At 46.0% G+C, this 17,834-nt stretch overlaps 1 protein-coding gene across 1 annotated transcript in view; it reads left to right on the top strand.

Annotated features, from left to right (window-relative positions):
* GARNL3 (GTPase activating Rap/RanGAP domain like 3) overlaps nt 1-17,834 on the top strand; it is an 85,289-nt gene that overhangs the window by 25,018 nt on the left and 42,437 nt on the right. Inside the window, exons 7-12 of the mRNA XM_063081654.1 lie at nt 2,762-2,837; nt 3,500-3,598; nt 5,780-5,883; nt 11,276-11,384; nt 13,164-13,209; nt 14,047-14,153. Coding sequence (XP_062937724.1) covers nt 2,762-2,837; nt 3,500-3,598; nt 5,780-5,883; nt 11,276-11,384; nt 13,164-13,209; nt 14,047-14,153 — 541 coding nt within the window. The remainder of the gene's footprint in view (nt 1-2,761; nt 2,838-3,499; nt 3,599-5,779; nt 5,884-11,275; nt 11,385-13,163; nt 13,210-14,046; nt 14,154-17,834) is intronic.

Below are 17,834 nucleotides of genomic sequence, written 5' to 3'. Positions count from 1 at the left end.
AGGGTCAGCTCCAGTCCTACTGTTCACTTAGCACCAGCCTTGGGCAAGTCTCTCTCCCTTCCTGGACTTCATTGTCCTGGCTGTAAAGTGAAAGTGAGGACTCAGTGGACTGTGGGGTTCCTTCTGCTTCTAATAAGCTGTTAGTTCATGGCTCATAGCTCTGGTCATGGACCTTGTCCTTCTGCCCCTGCCTTGCTAGCTGTCAGCTTGGCTGGACCTGATCCTGGGCCACCTGACAGCCTCCTGGTTTGTTCCTCTAGTCCAGTGGTTTTCAGAGTGGAGACCCTGGTCCAGCAGCATCAACATCACCTGGGAACTTGTTAGAAATGCAGACTTTCAGGCCCTGTCCCAGACGTACTGAGTCAGAAACTCTGGGGGTGGGCCCCAGCAGTCTCTGGTTTAGCAAGCCCTCCGGGTGATTCTGATTCCTGGTCAAGTTTGAGTACCACTGCTTTAGTCCCTGTGCTGTTATTCTAAGAGGGTCATCTGTCAGACCCCGAATTGCTGCAGATGCTTTTTAAGGGACTGTCAAGAATAGAAGGGGTGCCAGAGTCTTGGAGACATGTTACTGCTGTCATCACTTTCGAAATAGAGAAAGAATAGTTACAAACTCTACAACCCTAATGTGGGTAGAGGTACCTGACAAAATTCTAAGAAATTTACCAAAAACTGGTTTGTGAGGAAGAAGTGATCATTTGGAGGCAGCTTGTGAATCTGACCAATTTTGTTACTTTTCTCATTTATTATGCACACTGTCACTTATGCCATGAATATTTATTAATCTTCTCCAATGTACCCGGCACCGTGGGCAGCACCACGGACGCAATGGAAAGTAAAACGTGTATGACCCCTCCTCCACTGGACTTAGGTCCTAGTGGTACAAAAAGACAAACAGGCAGGTTCAGTACAGGAACCACAGAGTGTGGACAGTGCTGACAAGAGGATAGCAAGGTGCTCCGGCAGAGGGTAACAGTGGGCAGAGGGGGCTTTATTTCAAGAGATCAGGAAAGGCCTCCCTGGAAGTGGACACTTGAGCCGAGACGTGCACGATGGGAAAGAGCCAGCCATCCAGGGGACTGTGGAGAGCTCCAAGGTCAGGGACCCACTTGAGAGCGTCCTCCCTCTTCCTCATTCTGTGTAGAAAACCACAGTTATTGATGGGTGTACATCTGTCTCTCTGGTGTGTTGATGACAGAAAAATGTTTAGAAGGGGCCGAGCCCGTGGCGCACTCGGGAGAGTGCGGCGCTGGGAGCGCAGTGACGCTCCTGCCGCCGCGGGTTCGGATCCTATATAGGAATGGCCGGTGCACTCACTGGCTGAGTGCCGGTCACGAAAAAGACAAAAAAAAAAAAAAAAAAAGAAAAAAGAAAAATGTTTAGAAGCATGACCTCAGACTCTTGGATTTTCAGACTCTCAATTCTCCCAGATCCAGCTGTCCTGAATCTGGCATTCACCTTGACCTCCCACCTCTGACCCACTGGCTGATGCTTTAAACACCGTTGTTCCTTGTCTGCCCCTTAATTGACCACCAAGAATTCTCCCATCTAGTGGTGGGTCCAACAACCTTGCAGAGGTTGATTCTCTTCCATCAGATTTTTTTAAATTATGAAATACTTCAGGCATACAAAAAAAAGTATAGAGAATGATATAATGAAGAGCTATAAACCCACTACCCAGCTTAAGAAAAAAAACGTTAAAAATACAATTGAGGGCCGAGCCCGTGGCACACTCGGGAGAGTGCAGCGCTGGGAGCGCAGCGATGCTCCCGCCGCCGGTTCGGATCCTACATAGGAATGGCCGGTGCACTCACTGGCTGAGTGCCGGTCACGAAAAAAAAAAAAAGAAAGAAATTACAATTGAGACACTGTTTACCGCTCCCTGACCCCATTCCTCTCTCTTCCTCCCTGCCCGGTAGAAGCTGCTGTTGGACACAGGTATTTATCATTTCCACAGGGTCAGACTTTAACTCGGTGTTTAAAGTTGAGGCTGGTGGGCTGCACATTGGTACTAGCCACTGCTTGCTGGGCTTGCTTTTTTTCCTGGCACATCTGTTTTGTGATTTCTTGAGATTAAATATCTTTAGGAATTGGGGGAAATGAGCTTTTAGTATAATTGCCTACAATTTCTATTTCTATTTCTAAAAGAATCCATAAGATATCAGCCTAAGATTTTTATGTTAAGCTTTGAATTACAATTAGCTCTCCTTTGCTGACAGGGTTTGGGCTGTCGCTGATGGGTTGGTTAGAAGATGGTCAGGGCCGGCCCGTGGCTCACTCGGTAGAGTGCGGTGCTGATAACACCAAGGCCACGGGTTCGGATCCTATATAGGGATGGCCGGTTTGCTCACTGGCTGAGCGTGGTGCTGACAACACCAAGCCAAGGGTTGAGATCCCCTTACCGGTCATCTTATTAAAAAAAAAAAAAAAAAAAAAGAAGATGGTGCTAGTCCTATGAGTTCCTGTGACCAGTTGCTTGCAGCACTGTTTTGCCCCCAGAGTGGAGGCATCCTGCAGATGCCTTTAATAATGAAATTACAAATGACCTAACTCTTATAAAAGCATATAATCTCATCTGTAAGCGCTAAAAATCTATAAAAGTGAAGCAATAATTGTTAACAGTGGTCAAAATTGGTATAGACGGGAGGAAGGAATTCCCCCACATATCCATTCTGGTGGCTGTGGTTGTATTAAATAACAAACAGCGTATCTCATGACTAAGCTTTGATGATAAAGTTAACACCTGTTGTTGTCCTATTGTCAGGGCTCTGTGAATTTCAAGTTTGGAGTTCTTTTTGCCAAAGACGGGCAGCTCACCGATGATGAGATGTTCAGCAATGGTGAGTGGACTCCCCCTCCTTTTTGCTGACAGAAACCTGTCTTGCCCTGTTGCTTTTGACCGTGGAAACTGAACTTGTCTGTTGAGTTGGAGTCCTTGATACAAGGACACAAGTTTTACAAAATTTCAAGGTAAATGTTGCAGGGCAGTTGTTGCCAGTTTCACTCATTTGGCAAATATTTATCGATCACCTAATTTGTACCCGTCATGCTCTGGGCACTGGAGATACAATCTAAGTGGAAAAGCACATGGGATTTGGAGAATTTGGTTCTACACAGTCTCAAGAGCTATGGAAGATTTTTCTGTGGTTTTTATGGTTGGGAGAATTATAAGATGATAACATGCACTTTCCATGTTAAATACTTGTTTATTATTAATGGAAATAGTAATAACGTTTTCACTTTGCAATACTGAACACCTGCGATTCCAGTGTGGCAGTGGTAAGGGTGGTTCGTCTGGTTCTGTAGTTTTCCTTTCTTTGGATTCCTGGGAATCGTGGAACTTCCTCATGGTCCCCAAGAGGAAGGGAATGTGGTTTCTCCATACTGCTTACCTACTGTACACGTCAGCAGAACCTGGTTAATTTTCAAGTGATTTCAGTACATAGAAAGTGAGTACTTAACTGATACCTATATTTTCTTCACGTTTCACCTCTTCCTGCAGAAATTGGAAGTGAAGCTTTTCAAAAATTTTTAAATCTCCTGGGTGACACAATCACTCTAAAGGGCTGGACAGGCTACCGCGGCGGTCTGGACACCAAAAGTAAGCTTGCCTCTTGATCTATTCTGTTGTAATTTGTATAACTTTTGTTAGTCAGCCTGATCTGTATTTGAAGTTATACCCAAGATGGGGGGAAGGGATAGACAAGAGACGACTGGAGGGAAGTTGCCCTTCACTTCGTCTGACATGGGCACATTTGGCTTTGGAAGACTAAATCAGCCCTCGTGGCCCCTAGGAGATGGCAGGAGTCATGGTCTGCCCATAAATAGTTACTGTTTAGCACCCTCTGTGTGCCAGCACTGTGCTGGGCTCTGGGGATAAGGCAGTGGGTAGACCAACACGGGTCCCTGCCTTTCTAGGAGCTTATGGTCCAGTGGACCAGACAGACATTAAACGGGTCATTACCCAGTAGGTTAGCACTGGAACTTAGGGGAACTAAGAAGAAAAAATACAGTGTGCCGTCAGGACACTTTGCCTAATCTGGGGGATTAGGGAAGGCTGCTGAGGGAGAGGTGGTCGAGAGCAGGGGCAGTGATGAGTGGAGTAGTCTGAGTGTCGTGAGGGGAGAAGAGAATACCAAGCAGAGAGACATCTGTGAGGTCCCAGAGGCAGGAAGGAACATGTGTTCTAGAAACTAAGAGAATACCTGGAGGGAGCAGAGGGACAGAGAATGATGTAATATGCACTGGTAAAGGGGAGAGGGGGGACCCTGCAGGGAGTTTGAGGTCACATTAATAATTTTGGACTTTATTCTAAACATGATTGGATGTCATGAAGGGGTTTTAAGCAGGGGAGTGGTGAGATCAGATCTGCACCTTTGAGCAGGAGGTGTGTGGAGAATGTTCTAGAGAGGAGGAAGTGGAGGAGCCAGCTAAGTGGCTGTTGCAATCGTCCAAACAAGAGGCAGGGATGGGCTGGAGAGGGGTGGCGGGTTGGAAGGGAGAAGACTGGACTAATTCAAGAGCCATTTCAAAGGCAGAATTGGCAGGACCATGGCTGATTGGAGAAAGGACTCAGAGACCTGCCTGGGGTGGCTGGATGGGTGGCAGCACCAGCACTGAGATTGGGAGCAATGCAGAGGAAGCATTTGGGGGACAAGGATCTGAGGGGGGCAAGGTAGATAAGGTCTCATGTTTAGATTTGGACTCACTAATGCTGTCTTATATTTGTACATATAGCGTTTCTAGCTTTTTCCTGTACTCCTATTTTAGTTGTTTTATTTGAGCTTCACAGTCAGTCCTGGAAGTAAGTCAGGCAGGTGGCATGAGGCTCATGAGGCCTAAATGTGATAGGCTTCAAATCCAGGTACGCTTGCCTCTGGGAGCCTCAGCTCCCCGCCAGCCCACGATGGCCTCACTTCACAGATGCCGAATACGGAAGGGTTTAGCAATTTGTGAGAAGCATGCTGTGAGCACCTTAACTGATCCATGCGGGGTGAGGGACTCGGCCCCAGCTGTCAGCCCCAGCTTCACCTAGACAAGCTGTATGTGCACAGGTGAATTCTTCAATGCCTGCACATTCGTCGAAGCCGGTGCCAACTCTCAGCCCCTCTGTCCTGGTTTTGCTTACCACACACCGAGCCCTCAGTGTAGCCAGGCATTCTGTGGAGCACTTTGCAAATATAATCTCATTGAGTCTTCCCAACAGCCCTAGGAGTTAGGTACTATTTTTATCCCCATTTTCAAATTAAGAAACTGAGGCTCAGAGAAAGGCAAGATAATTTGTCAAAAGTAACATAGCTAATGAGAACTTGAATCCAAGTCTGCCTAACTCCAAAGCCCATACTTTTAATCACTATATAATTCTGCCAGAAACATCATTTCCTTTTGTTTTATGGGCATAATAATTTGTATGTCATTTTGTGTTAATCTCATCCTGTACACCCACGGCAAGTGGAAGGCAAGGGATTGTCATACCTTACGGATGTTACAACGTACTCTCTTTTTTAACCCAGACTTCTCATGACCTCCTCCATTGTGAGGCAAGGCACAAGTCAGCCCATGAGCGAGCTTAGTGAGGAAGAAGAGGTCCTTCCACATGGGTGGGACTTGTGTCCAGTGGAGATTTGTGTAGCTAATCCACCGTTGCTTCCGTGCAGGCAGATAATCCAGAATGACCGTTGGGAATGTACTGTGTACTGTAGTCCCCTAGTCTGCAAATAAAAATGATTTGCGTATGGCCTGAGAATCCTGTGTCCACTAACTGCATACTTGTATTTTACAGATGACACCACAGGGATACATTCAGTGTACACTGTGTACCAAGGGCATGAGATCATGTTTCATGTTTCTACCATGTTGCCATATTCCAGAGAGAACAAACAGCAGGTACGTGTGAACACAGGCTCGCTGACAACACACAAACCATCCAACAGTGACCTGAATGTGGAGAGAGAGCCCCGTGGTTATGATTGCGCAGAATCAAAGACTGTGCATCTTAATATATGAGCCAAACTTCAGCTACCAATTTAGGGATGATTTTTACAGTCTGTGTATTTGAACTTTTAACAAGCCTTAGGAAGAACTATTCTCATTGATGCTATCACCTTAAAGAAAAAAAGGATCAGAGGTAATAGTGTGCATGCGTGTTTGTGTGCGAAGTTGTATATGTATGTGCGTGTGTGTGAGTGTGGTTTACAGACTCTCGAAAGGCTCTTTTGTATATACATTGCCTCTTCTCTGTGACTTCTCTCAATCAGACTTGTGCCTCGTCAGAATGAGACTATCTAGGGCATAAAATCAGTGGATCCTGAGTAATGGTGGACAAGTGGTGTTTTCAGAGTAACACAGGAGGTTAACATCGAATGTCTATCTCAATAAAGCTGTTTTTAAAAACAGGAAAAAAAAACCAAAAAACATGGAATGTCTGCTTGAGCTGTGCCCTGTTGGGAAAAAACTCTACCTGAGAAACTCCTCACCCACCCAAGAAGGTGCCATCTTCAGAAGAAAATTTTCCACTCATTGGAATTTAGACATAACAAAGATACATGCTGCTGTTTTTTGAGGGATTGGGAAGGGGGGTCCTTTTAACTTTTTATGAGATTCTTATTCCTTTTCTACACACTGAAGGCATCTGTATAAATAAGTACCACTAACATGAATGGGCAGTTATTCAGCAAAGGTTTGTGAGAAATATGATCCTAGAGAGGGTATGTAGTGGGGCTTACAAGGCTTTTTTTGAGCACATATGTAGTTCTTATTTCAGTGAGAGAGAAAGGCACAAAGCAGATAAGTGGGCTGGGGGGTGGGGTTTCAGTCATGGGATATGAAGGTGCTTTGGAATTGTAAGCGGAGGGGCAGGAATTGCTAATTCTGTGTGATGGTTTGGGGCCTAGAATAAGGAGCTGGTGGATTGTCTCGTAGGCAGTGGAGATCCACGGGAGGTCTTAAGCTTGTTCTGGTTTTAGAAGAATAACTCTGGTAAAGGACAGGTTGAAGCAGGAAGTGGCTAGGCCCAGGAAGGCTGCTTAAGTGGCTGAGACTTACTATCCGCAGAGCATCTTCCTTTGTGTGGTACAGGATATCCATATTATTACCCAGACTACCTAGCTGAGGCTCCTAGGATCTTGGGATCTTGTGGAGAAGAGAGACCAAGCCAGTCTTCCCAATCATAGTCAATTGTATTGACCTCTTACATTTCAACAACATCAAAAAACCTTTCACAATCCTCCCCAACTCCAACCTTTTCAGCCCTGTACATTCACCAAAACTGCCCATGTCTTATGACAGATGGGGCATTAGCCAGAGAGAGAGGAGACACGGATGTGCCAGTTCAACCTTTGCCCAACTCAAAAGTCTTTCTCACAAGAGGATCATTAATAACCTTACCTCTTGGAGAGACTGTTAGCATATTAAGGCATAGCAGGACTCACCAGGAGCACTGAAATATTCCCAGACGGATCCTGATGTCCTCAGGGTAGTGTATGGGTCCTCGACTTGCCCAGAATCAGTAGATATGAGAAAAGGGAAAATTATGAAACTTGTTTTCTCATGCAAGATTATAAAACTTGTATCTATTGCCAGGACTATAACGCAGGTGGGAAGAGAGACAAAGGAATACAGAATGATAGCAAGCCACCGCAGTGCCTGAACTCGAGAGCAGAGAAGGACTGACTGGGAGCCTTTCTCCGTCCCTGCGATGGTCCCTTGGGGGCCTAAGGAAACAGCTGAAAAGTTAGAGGCCGGCCTCGCTCATAGAATCTTGGTGGCTTTTGAAACCTTCACATCTAGGAAACTGGTGGAACAGTCTGTGCCACTTCCCAAATATGTTTTTAAAAAGCAAGCCTTCACAAAGACTTTGTAGGTTCTGGTACTACAAGAGCTTCTTTGATCTCTCTCTCCTCCCACCTCCCCCACATACCAAACCATGACACGGGCAGTGGGAGGGGTGCTGATGTTTGCCTCTCTGGGGCCCCATCGTCCTAACATCCCAGGAGGTCCAGCACCACTAACGTCTCCTAGTCTCCAAGCACTCCAGACCCCAACACAGCATTTACTGCCTGCTGAGAGCACAGGTTCTGCTGTTAGCCAGATTCGGGCAATGAACAGGCTCGGTGATGTGGGAACGGGATGTGCAGGGCCGTGCCCTGGGGCTCGGTTCTTGGTCCCCTCCTCTTCCCTTTCTACACTCATTCACTCCCTTGATGATCTCATCCAGTCTCATGACTTTAAATAGCTTTTATATGCCAATAACACCCAAATGTACATCTCCAGGCAGGCCTCCTGTGGGACTCCAGACTCAGTTATACATTCCCCTTCTCAACCCATCTACTGGGCTGGACGCCTCAAACCTCCTGTCGACTTTGTCAGGAAATCCTGCTGGCTCTGCCTTCAAATACTTCTAAATCTAAAATCTGACAACTTCTCTGAGGCACTGTCCTCTTGAATTACAGTTCCTTTCTGGCCTCCCTGCTTTTACAAACCTTGTCCCTGACAACCTGTTTCTCAATCCAGCAGCCAGCATGACTCTTCAAAACACAAGTCAAATCATGCCACTTCTTTTCTCATACTGTCCCGTGGCCCCTACTTCACTCAGGGTGAAGCTGGAATCCTTACCATGGTCTTGCACAGCCCCTGGTACTACTTCTCTGGTCTCACTGCCCACTGCTCTTCTTACGTACTCCAGTCACATTGGCTTCCATTCCTGTCCTCAGTGTCACCAAATACTGTTGCTCTTCCCTCTGCCTAGAACTTCCACCAGGTACCCACTGGGCTACATGCTCACCTGCTTCAGATCCGCTCAAATGTAGACTGTGAACCTGACCCTGGGGACTGTTCAGAGCACCTGCCCCAGTGCCCTCATGTTGCTCTCTTTTTCCATGGCACTTACATCCTTCTAATGTCATGCATATTATTTAGCATACTTGTTTACTATGCTCTCTGTGTGTTTTTGTGGTCCCTGCCAGAGTGTAAGTAAGAGCAGGGATTTTTGTCCGCTCTGTTCCTGGCATATACAAGGGCGCTTCAAAAAGTTCATGGAAAGATTTGTATTATCTTTCAATTCTATTTTTCTGCAAACTTTTTGAAGCACCCTCGTAGCAGGAGCTCAATAATTCCTTTTTAAAGATATATAAAAGCTCATTGAGATGTAACTCACACGCCATGCTGCTCACCCTCCTACAGCGCCGTGTGGCCGCAGCGGCTGCGCCGTGTCACGCTGCCGCCAGCAGCGCACAGGAGTCCAGTCTGCCTCGTCCTCACCAACGCTTGCTTGCTTCTGATTTTTTGGTTTTTTAGTAATAGGCATCCTAGTAGGTGTGAAGTGGTATCTCATTTTGATTTGCATTTCCCTAATGATTAGTGAACTTGAGCATCTCTTCATGTGCTTATTATCCATTTGTGTATCTTTGGAGAAACATCTATTCAAGTCCTTTGCCCTTTATAAATGGGTTTTTTTTGTTGTTGCTGTCGAGTTGTAGGAGTTCTTTATATATTTTAGATATTAGCTTCTTATCAAATATATAATTTGCAAATACTTTCTCCCATTCTGTGGGCTGCCTTTTAACTGTTGATAGTGTGCTTTGATGTAGAGAAGTTTTAAATTTTTATGTAGTTCAATTTATCTGTGTTATCTTTTTTTGCCTGTGGTCTTAGTGTCATACCCAAGAAATCATTACCAAAAATAGTTACTTTTGAATTTAATTGAATTACTAGAACCTTTCTAAAGCTTAGTTTCCTAAATTGGGAAAATGGGAACAATATCTTCTATGAATCAGTCAGGGACCCTGCTCTGCGGGAGCTTTCAGTGCAGAATAGGGGACATGAGACATGCACAAAAATCACTATACAAAGCAGAAACTTAGAAGCTCCATAAGAATGGCATCAGAAAAGTGCTGTGGACACTGAGTGACAAGGAAGGTGACATCTAACAGAGATCAGGGAAGGCTTCCTGGAGAAGGTGCTTTTTGTCTGGCCTTAGACAGAAAACCAGGTTTGGGATATTAGCTTATCTATTGCTACATAACAAACCAGACTAAAACTTACCAGCGGAAAACAACCAATTTATTCTTTCTCATGGTTCTGTGTGTTGATTGGGCTCAGCTGGCAAGTTTTTACTGGTCTCACTTGGGATCTCTCATCAGTTGCAGTCAACTGGCAGCTGAGCTGGAACTATCTGGAGGCTGGGTGGGGACACTGGAACAGCTGGCCTCTCTCCTTCTCCATGAAGTCTCAGGGCTTCTTCTCTGCCATGGCCTCTCAGTGGTCTCCGCACTGTCTGTGCAGCAGAGTGGCTGGACTTCTAACATGTGGCTCAGGGCTTGTAAAAGCACATGTACCGAAAGCAAAGCAGCAGAAACTGCCGGTCTTTTTAAAGGCTGGGCCCGGCGCTGGCCTAGGGTCCCCTTTGCTACATTCTCTTCTTTACTGCAGTATTTGGCCAGCCGTATTCCAAAAGAGGGCAAGTAAATGCTACCTTTCAGTGAGAGAGTGACAAAGATTGTGTGACTATCTTTAATCCACCACAGACCTGGAGCCGAGAATACAATGGATCCAAAGAAACAATGAGTCATTCTGTTTGGTCAGTTAGGCAAAGGTCTAGAACAGGGGCCAAATCCAGTCTGCTGCCTGTCTTGGTAAATAAAGTGTCATGGGAAAACAGCCACGCCCAGTTGTTTTTCTATGGTCTTTGGTTGTTTTGTGCTACAAGGGCAAGCTGCATAGTGACAAAGAGACCATATGGTCCACGAGCTGAAATATTTCCTGTCTGGCCCTTTACAGAAAAAACAATTGTTGACCCCAGGTCTAGATCGTTTTTGAAGGTCACCTGGAGTTAGATTAGGTAGAGCCATTATTCTCACCGGTATGTGCTTCAGAACTAGCTGCTGCATAAAATACACCTGCTGGAGCCCCATCCTCTGGAATTCTGACGCTTGCCTCTCTTTGGGGGCTGTAAATGGCAGGCTGAGGAGAGGGTAAGTTGAGGTACACCTGAGCAGAGCTAGAAACTGGGAGAGAATGGAGGCAAGGGTGCTAGTTAGGAGGTTTTTTTAGAAGGGTAGACAAGAGGCGATGCAGGCCTGAACTGGGAGGGGAGCGGAGCAGAGGGACAGGAGAGCCAGGAGACCGGCTGCCAACCATGGGAGGCAAGAAGTCAAGGATGGCCGAAGTTCAGGCTCTGCGATAGCTGCTGTGGTTTGCCGTGGTGTGTTGTGGTTTTTAACTCTGTGAATGTGCTGTGTTTGAGTGGCTCTCTCAGTGATGTTCTTCATGCTTACCACAGGTGGAAAGGAAGCGCCACATTGGAAATGATATTGTCACCATCGTGTTCCAGGAAGGAGAGGAATCTTCTCCTGCCTTTAAGCCTTCCATGATCCGCTCCCATTTTACACGTATCCTGGGCCTTTGTAAATGCTCCAGTGTAGCGGCCTCATTGGACTTAAAAGGACCCTCAAACCAAATGTTAGAATTGACTTGTTTTGTATTGCTACAGTCTTAGATTCACTGATTTGAAATTTTTCCTAAGCATTGTACTTTTCCCCTCTTCCTCTCTCCATCCGTGGGAGTAGTAGATGAGTTAATTCTCAAAGAATTCTTGATTTCTGAAATATCTTCCCTTTCCTTGGGTAATCTATGAAATGAGGGAAACGTCCTACCATCCACCAGTAATAAATGAACTGGAAGCCTTACAGATAGTGAATCCTCTGAGAAATTTGCTTTAGGTATAAAAACATGCAACTTAAGATAAAAAGCCGAAATAATTTTTCCTGTCGACTCTAAATCCTGGTAATAGTTGCTGCATTACCATCTCTTGAAATTTAAACATTTTTATTTGCTTCCCCCAATCCCCGTTCAGCTCATATTGCCAGCGAAATCCAGTGATGGAGCTGAAGTTCCCTGCAGTGTCTGAGCTCAGCTCAGCCAGTGGGATGTGAGTGTGGCCGGCCCAGCAGATACTCAGCTGTGGCCCTGTGGCTCTGGATCACAGACCATGACAGTGAAACCCAAAGGTGGTAGCTCTACAGGTTGTACATAATAAGTAAAAGGCAACAAATAGGCATTTTCAGAATAAATTCTGGGCTAGTTACTCATGTTCCCTGGAGACAGGACCATTGCAACGCATTACTTGGAAATTGGTTGCTCTGTACACTTTGACTTGTTCCTATAACCTAACAATGTAGCATGTAAATGTTTAAAATTTGCAAATTGCCAAATTTCTTCCATGAAGGTAGAGAAGAAAACATATGCACCTACAGCTTAATTATGATTTCTTTCTGTTTTCATCCCTGCTTACTAAGTAATATCTTGCTCAGTTCACCAGGATTTGGGACTAATATTTCCCCTTCTTGAGGCAGTTCTTCTTGTATAACAGAAAAGCTCTCCAAGTGCAGAGCAGGAGGGGAAATGAGGTAACTTTTTTTAAGTGACTGAGAGTGGTCCTTATTTCTTAGAATCTCCCTTAGTTACAAGTTTTAGACTTGCGGCCTGCATGCATGTGTTTCTAAAAAGGGACAAGCAGATAGTTAATGCAGATTTATTCCACTGAGCCTAGGAATGGACACAGCAAGGGACTGACAGCTTTGTGGCTAAGGAAAGCAGGGGCGGGGGGGAGCGAAGAAAGAGCTGGATGGAGGTACTTGTACTATTTTTGCCTAGATGTGCCCCAACACGAGAAAAGTAGCTTCTGCTTAGAAACTGCCACCAGCTACATTGGCTTATTTTGTTTTGTTGTGTCTACCAAAGCCAGAAGGAGAGAGAGGGAAGGTGTAGAGTGGGAACATTTAAATCGCTTTCCTTTCCAAAATGTGTGAGACGAAATGTAAGGCTGATTTCCTATTGGGATCTAGTTTGTGTTTCCAGGCAAGAGAATTGCTCTTTTTGCTTTGTTAGCTGCTTAGTTGTTTAAGAGCTATATTTATGTTGCTTTTCTGGCAACTTTGGAGATTTAGTCCTTTGCCAACAGATGAGCACACAGACATTGAACCTAGTCATGGTGCTCTTGCATGTGTCTTCCTGGACTGTCTCTTATAGAGAAGTCGAGGTTCTGTCCTAACCTAAGAGTGACAGATGCCCTCACCACTCAAGCACTGGTCAGGAATGATTCTGCACAAGAGATGTTCAAAGTACAAGCTGTCCATTGTGAGCAGAAGTGTCCTTAACCATTGCTACAGATATTTTTGCCTTAGTGAGGTATGATCAACAAAATGACAATTACAGGTAGGTAATGCCTGTATTTTGATTGCTTGTTCTAATTCTTGTGTTTACTTGTTACTTTGGCACTGATTTTATGAGACTCTTGATGTGCGTATTTCTTGATTATGTATTAATATGAGTGCCCTCACCATATCGAGCTTTCTTCAAGGCCACCATCTCTTTGGGAAAAATCTACTCCACATAGTGTTCCTCTGTGCAGTAGACCCAAGGGTCAGGGTTAGTTTGATATTTAATTGTATTTTACGGTGGGAGCAAATTTGATATGTTTGAACTTGACCAGAGTGTACTTTTTCTTACATTCTTCCCTGTTTACCCTTCTGTTCTCAAAAATTAATCTGTTAAAAGGTATCATGATGTTGTTAAAAGAGCATGAACTCTGAGCCAAATAGATTTGGGTTCAAATCCCAGCTCTGTCACTTATTAACTTCGAAGCTTTGAAAAAAGTGTTTATCTCCTGGGAACTTCAGGCCTTGTGTATAGAGTAAAGGTAATGATACCCACCCTGGCAGGTTGGGTGGGAATCAGAGTTAATGCTGTATCTTAAAATACCAAGCACACGGCCTGGTGTGCAGTAGTGCTCAGTGGTGGCCATTGCTGGTATTCCTGGGGTGCCTGGCCCTGTCCGTGGCTTGGTGGGTTGGACTATGAACGATTCAGGAAAACTTGGCCGCTGCCCTAAAAGCACATTGACTCAGGTAGAGAGGAGAGTAGGGTGATGGCCCCAGCTGTGGCAGCTCAGAGAAGACGCTCCTGCTGTGGGATAAGTATCTGTAACACGTCACACGGGTGACTGGATACATGGAAGGGAAAACAACTAATTCTGGAATGTTCTCTATGTAGGCTGAAAATCTTTTCAGAAGAAAGCGTACCACTCTTTGGCCCACCCTTGCCATCCCCACCGGTGTTTACAGACCACCAGGAATTCAGGGACTTTTTGCTAGTGAAATGTAAGTTTCTACTTTAAAGTGTTTTGGCAATGTGTTCCACGTCAGATTACATTTCTTGAAATTTCCCCGGGATGCTGTATAAGAAAATGTCATCATTTAAGCTTTCTCTGTTTTGTTCATTCTTTAGACGACGTGTGTTGTGTAGGTTTTCTCCCATGTCTTTGTCTTCACCTACCATCTTACCCTCTTGCCTTGAAGTCTACCCGCACTCACTGCTCACAGGACCGGGGGCCTCACATGTACCTCTCTGCCTTGTGTCTGATACAGCCATTTCTGAGTCTCATATGTATCTGTGTCGTTGTCAGAGAATGCGATGTAGATGAAAGAGTGGTTATGGACGTATACTTAGGGAGAGGGAGAGTTGTTGGGGAGAGTGTGTGCACGTATGTGCACGTGCGTGCATGTGTGTGAGAGAGACAGAAGGTGAATATGATGTGTGTACTCACTACACTAGCTGGTGAGCATATATTTTAGCTCCACTGATAATACCCAAATACCTGACTCTGAGCATCCCGCAAGCCCCCATCCTGTGGACCAAAAGAGCTCTGCTGTACCCCTCCCCAGAGTATCCCTTGGTTGTTATATCTGCAAGTCCCATGGTGAGACTGTCTCACTGGTGATCAGAACAAGTTGCCCGGGTTCACCATTGCGGCCTCTTCATGGATATCCAGCTTACCAGCCTGGGGCCTGGCAGTGCCGCTCAGTCATGCCTTCCACGAAGATGCTGCTCTCCAGCCTCCTGCCAGGCATGCTGGGTACTGTGGCTGTTCTGCTGGCTGCCTCCTGTCCCTGCCCTCCAGTCTTTGCCTTAATCTGTCACTGTTGCTGTGCAGTTTTAGAGCATTTGGAAATGCTCCTCTCCTTTCCTCTGAGTGCATCTTGGTCACCTGGCCCCCAGTGTGGCACTGACTGAATCCAAAGCCTCTCAGAGCCCTTCATGGACAATTGCTCCTCAGCTTCTGGCCCTAAACCTACACAGGGTTGGCCAAAACCAGTCCCTTAGGCCAGGGCAAGGGACAGACACATATTGTCTCTCTGATATCTCCTTTCTCCCCAGTCGCTCCTTCATAGCCCTGAATATGAATCCTCCCACAGTTCCAGTGTATACCTACCCATGCAATTGACACTCGAAGGGATGAGTGTCACTCAATTCCAGTCACCAAAAATAACCCAGTCTTAGTCAAGCCACTTGATAACCTCTCTTCCCTCTGTTAAGTGCCTCCAGTCCCTTGCAGAGACCTCCATGTGCTTCAAAACCTTTCTCCTGGAGGACGGAGACACGCAGGCCACCTTGGCCGGGCTCCCTCTGCTTTCTGGCAGGGTCACCAGAGTTGTTAGCTCCCACACTCCACCCATGCCAAGGTCTGTGGGCCACGCCTCCCCCAACACAGCAGCAGCCAACACTGTAAATCACGTGCAAAAAAGATGTTTTTGTCCCTTCCTTTCCAGTATCTATACCCCTTATTTCAAATGCTAGAGCACAGCCACAAACTCAGTTGCCTAGAGAGACGGGTGGGGGATGTGAGTGAAGCGGGCAAGCGGGGGACAACAGGAGCGCCAGGAGCTGCGACCAGCCAGAGAACATGACCCTGCTCCAGCCGACGGCTCCCTCTTGGGAGCATGAGCCCAGTGTTGCCAGATATACCAAGTTTTCAAAACAAGCCAGAAACCGGAAACGTACGTGAAAATGCCTGAGCGTGAGGACTGTGGGGTCCGTGGGTGTCAGGTGCAGGGGAGCAGGCAGAGAGCAGGAAGCAGCTGAGACAGAGCCCGAGCAGGGGGCGTCCACGGCCGGAGGCTGGGAGGGTCTTGGAAGCCAGGCTCGGGAGGTCAGCCTTCTCTGTAGAGCGCCTGTAGCAGGGAGGTGACCTCCAGGGGCCTGTGGTCCTTTAGCCGCGGGAAGTCACTCAGCAGCACCGGGACCAGGCTCGTAAGTGGAATCCGTCCATTTGCATGGAGCCAGTCAACAGAGTGGCTTTTGTCAGCGCCCTCAGAGGCTTGGGGGAGTGACGTGAAGGGCTGAGCTGATCGGCAGCTGAAGATTTGAGGGGCAGCTATGGCAGAAGGACACGGGCTGAAGAAGGCGAAGGTGATAAAGCAAGTGTGTACGAGTGACAGCGGAGGGCCTAGGAGGGACAAAGGGACTGAGAAATGGCAGCTGCCGAGGGGTCAGAAGGCGCACTGAGTTCCAGGGCGGGCCTAGCAGGACGGAGGAGAAAACTCCAACATAACAGGGGATGGCATTTCAAGAAAAATCTTGGGCCGAGCCCGTGGCGCACTCGGGAGAGTGCGGCGCTGGGAGCACAGCGATGCTTCCGCCGCAGGTTCGGATCCTATATAGGAATGGCCGCTGCACTCACTGGCTGAGTGCTGGTCACGAAAAAGACAAAAAAAAAAAAGAAAAAGAAAAATCTTGACCTTTTCCCTTTACTCAGCCAAAACAAGTCATCTAAAATGGATTTTGCTAAGGTACTAAGAAAAAATTCTCAGACAAAAAGTTCCCTGTCACAGAATTAGAGCATAACAGACGAGCATAGTTTAGATTTCTTAAGAGGTGTCTTGTGCACACACACAAGCCCAGCCTGCCCCAGCCCACGGATCCTGTCTAGGAAGCACCTGTCTGCAGAAGTCCCGTTTTTGAGTCTCTGAACACTGTCCTTCCTTTGGCCCCCTCTATGAGAAAAATAATAGTTAATATTTATTCAGTGCACCCAGCATTGTACTAAGTCTTTATATGTATTATCTCATCTAAATTACAACAATCGTATAATGAAATACAGTTATACTAATTTTATGAGGTAGAAAACTGAGGCCCCAAGAAGCTAAATAATTTGTTTAAGACTACACAGCTAGCAGCAGAGCTGGGATCCACATCTATAACTGTTTCAACTTCAAACTCCTAACCTTGACCACACATTTCCTGTTTTGTGTGCTAATGTCAAAACTGGACATTCTACTTTATTGGCTCTTAGTGTCTGTAGTTCACCAAAACCCAAGACCTTATCCAGAAGAAGCTTCCTTTAGGCTAGGAATCCCAGCATTCTGCTGAGACTATTGTTATTTTTTCTAATAAAGTGCAGCAAATACAAGGGTACATCAAAAAGTTTGTGGAAAAATAGAGTTAAAAGATAATACGAATCTTTGTATGAACTCTTTGAAGTAGCCTCATATGTATTTAATCCTGTTGAACGCATCCTAGAGGTTTGGCCCCATGTGTTGAGTGGGTGACTAGATGGATGAGTGGGTGGATGGGTGAGTGGGTGGTGGGTGGGAGGGTGGGTGGGTAGATGGATGAGTGGGTAGGTAGATACAGGAATGGGTGGGTGGGTGGGAGGGTGGAACAGGTGGGGGTAGGTCTGGTTGGATGCATAGCTGAAGATGTCTGTAGGTAATATTAAATATACTGTCTATTCAGCAAGCTTGAAGTCCAACAGGAAAGATAAGATAGACTTAGCTATGGACCATATGGATGTGCATAGAGAAATGTAGAGAGTTTTTAAGCATTCTTCCATGAAGGAAGGGTAATACCGATGGTAATGGTAATACCAGTGTTACGAAGGTGGTGGCCATCACTATGAGGAGTTTTTTTGAGAGTAACATTCTTCAATAGCTATTAATGTGTGTAATTCCCTTTTTTTTTTTTTTTTTGGTGTAATTCCCTTTTTAACTTGATTTGTTTTA

Source organism: Cynocephalus volans, chromosome 17 (assembly GCF_027409185.1).
Source record: "Cynocephalus volans isolate mCynVol1 chromosome 17, mCynVol1.pri, whole genome shotgun sequence".
Lineage (NCBI taxonomy): Eukaryota > Metazoa > Chordata > Mammalia > Dermoptera > Cynocephalidae > Cynocephalus > Cynocephalus volans.
The sequence above is the reverse complement of the archived record's forward strand: the minus strand, read 5'-3'. Positions and strand labels throughout refer to the sequence as shown.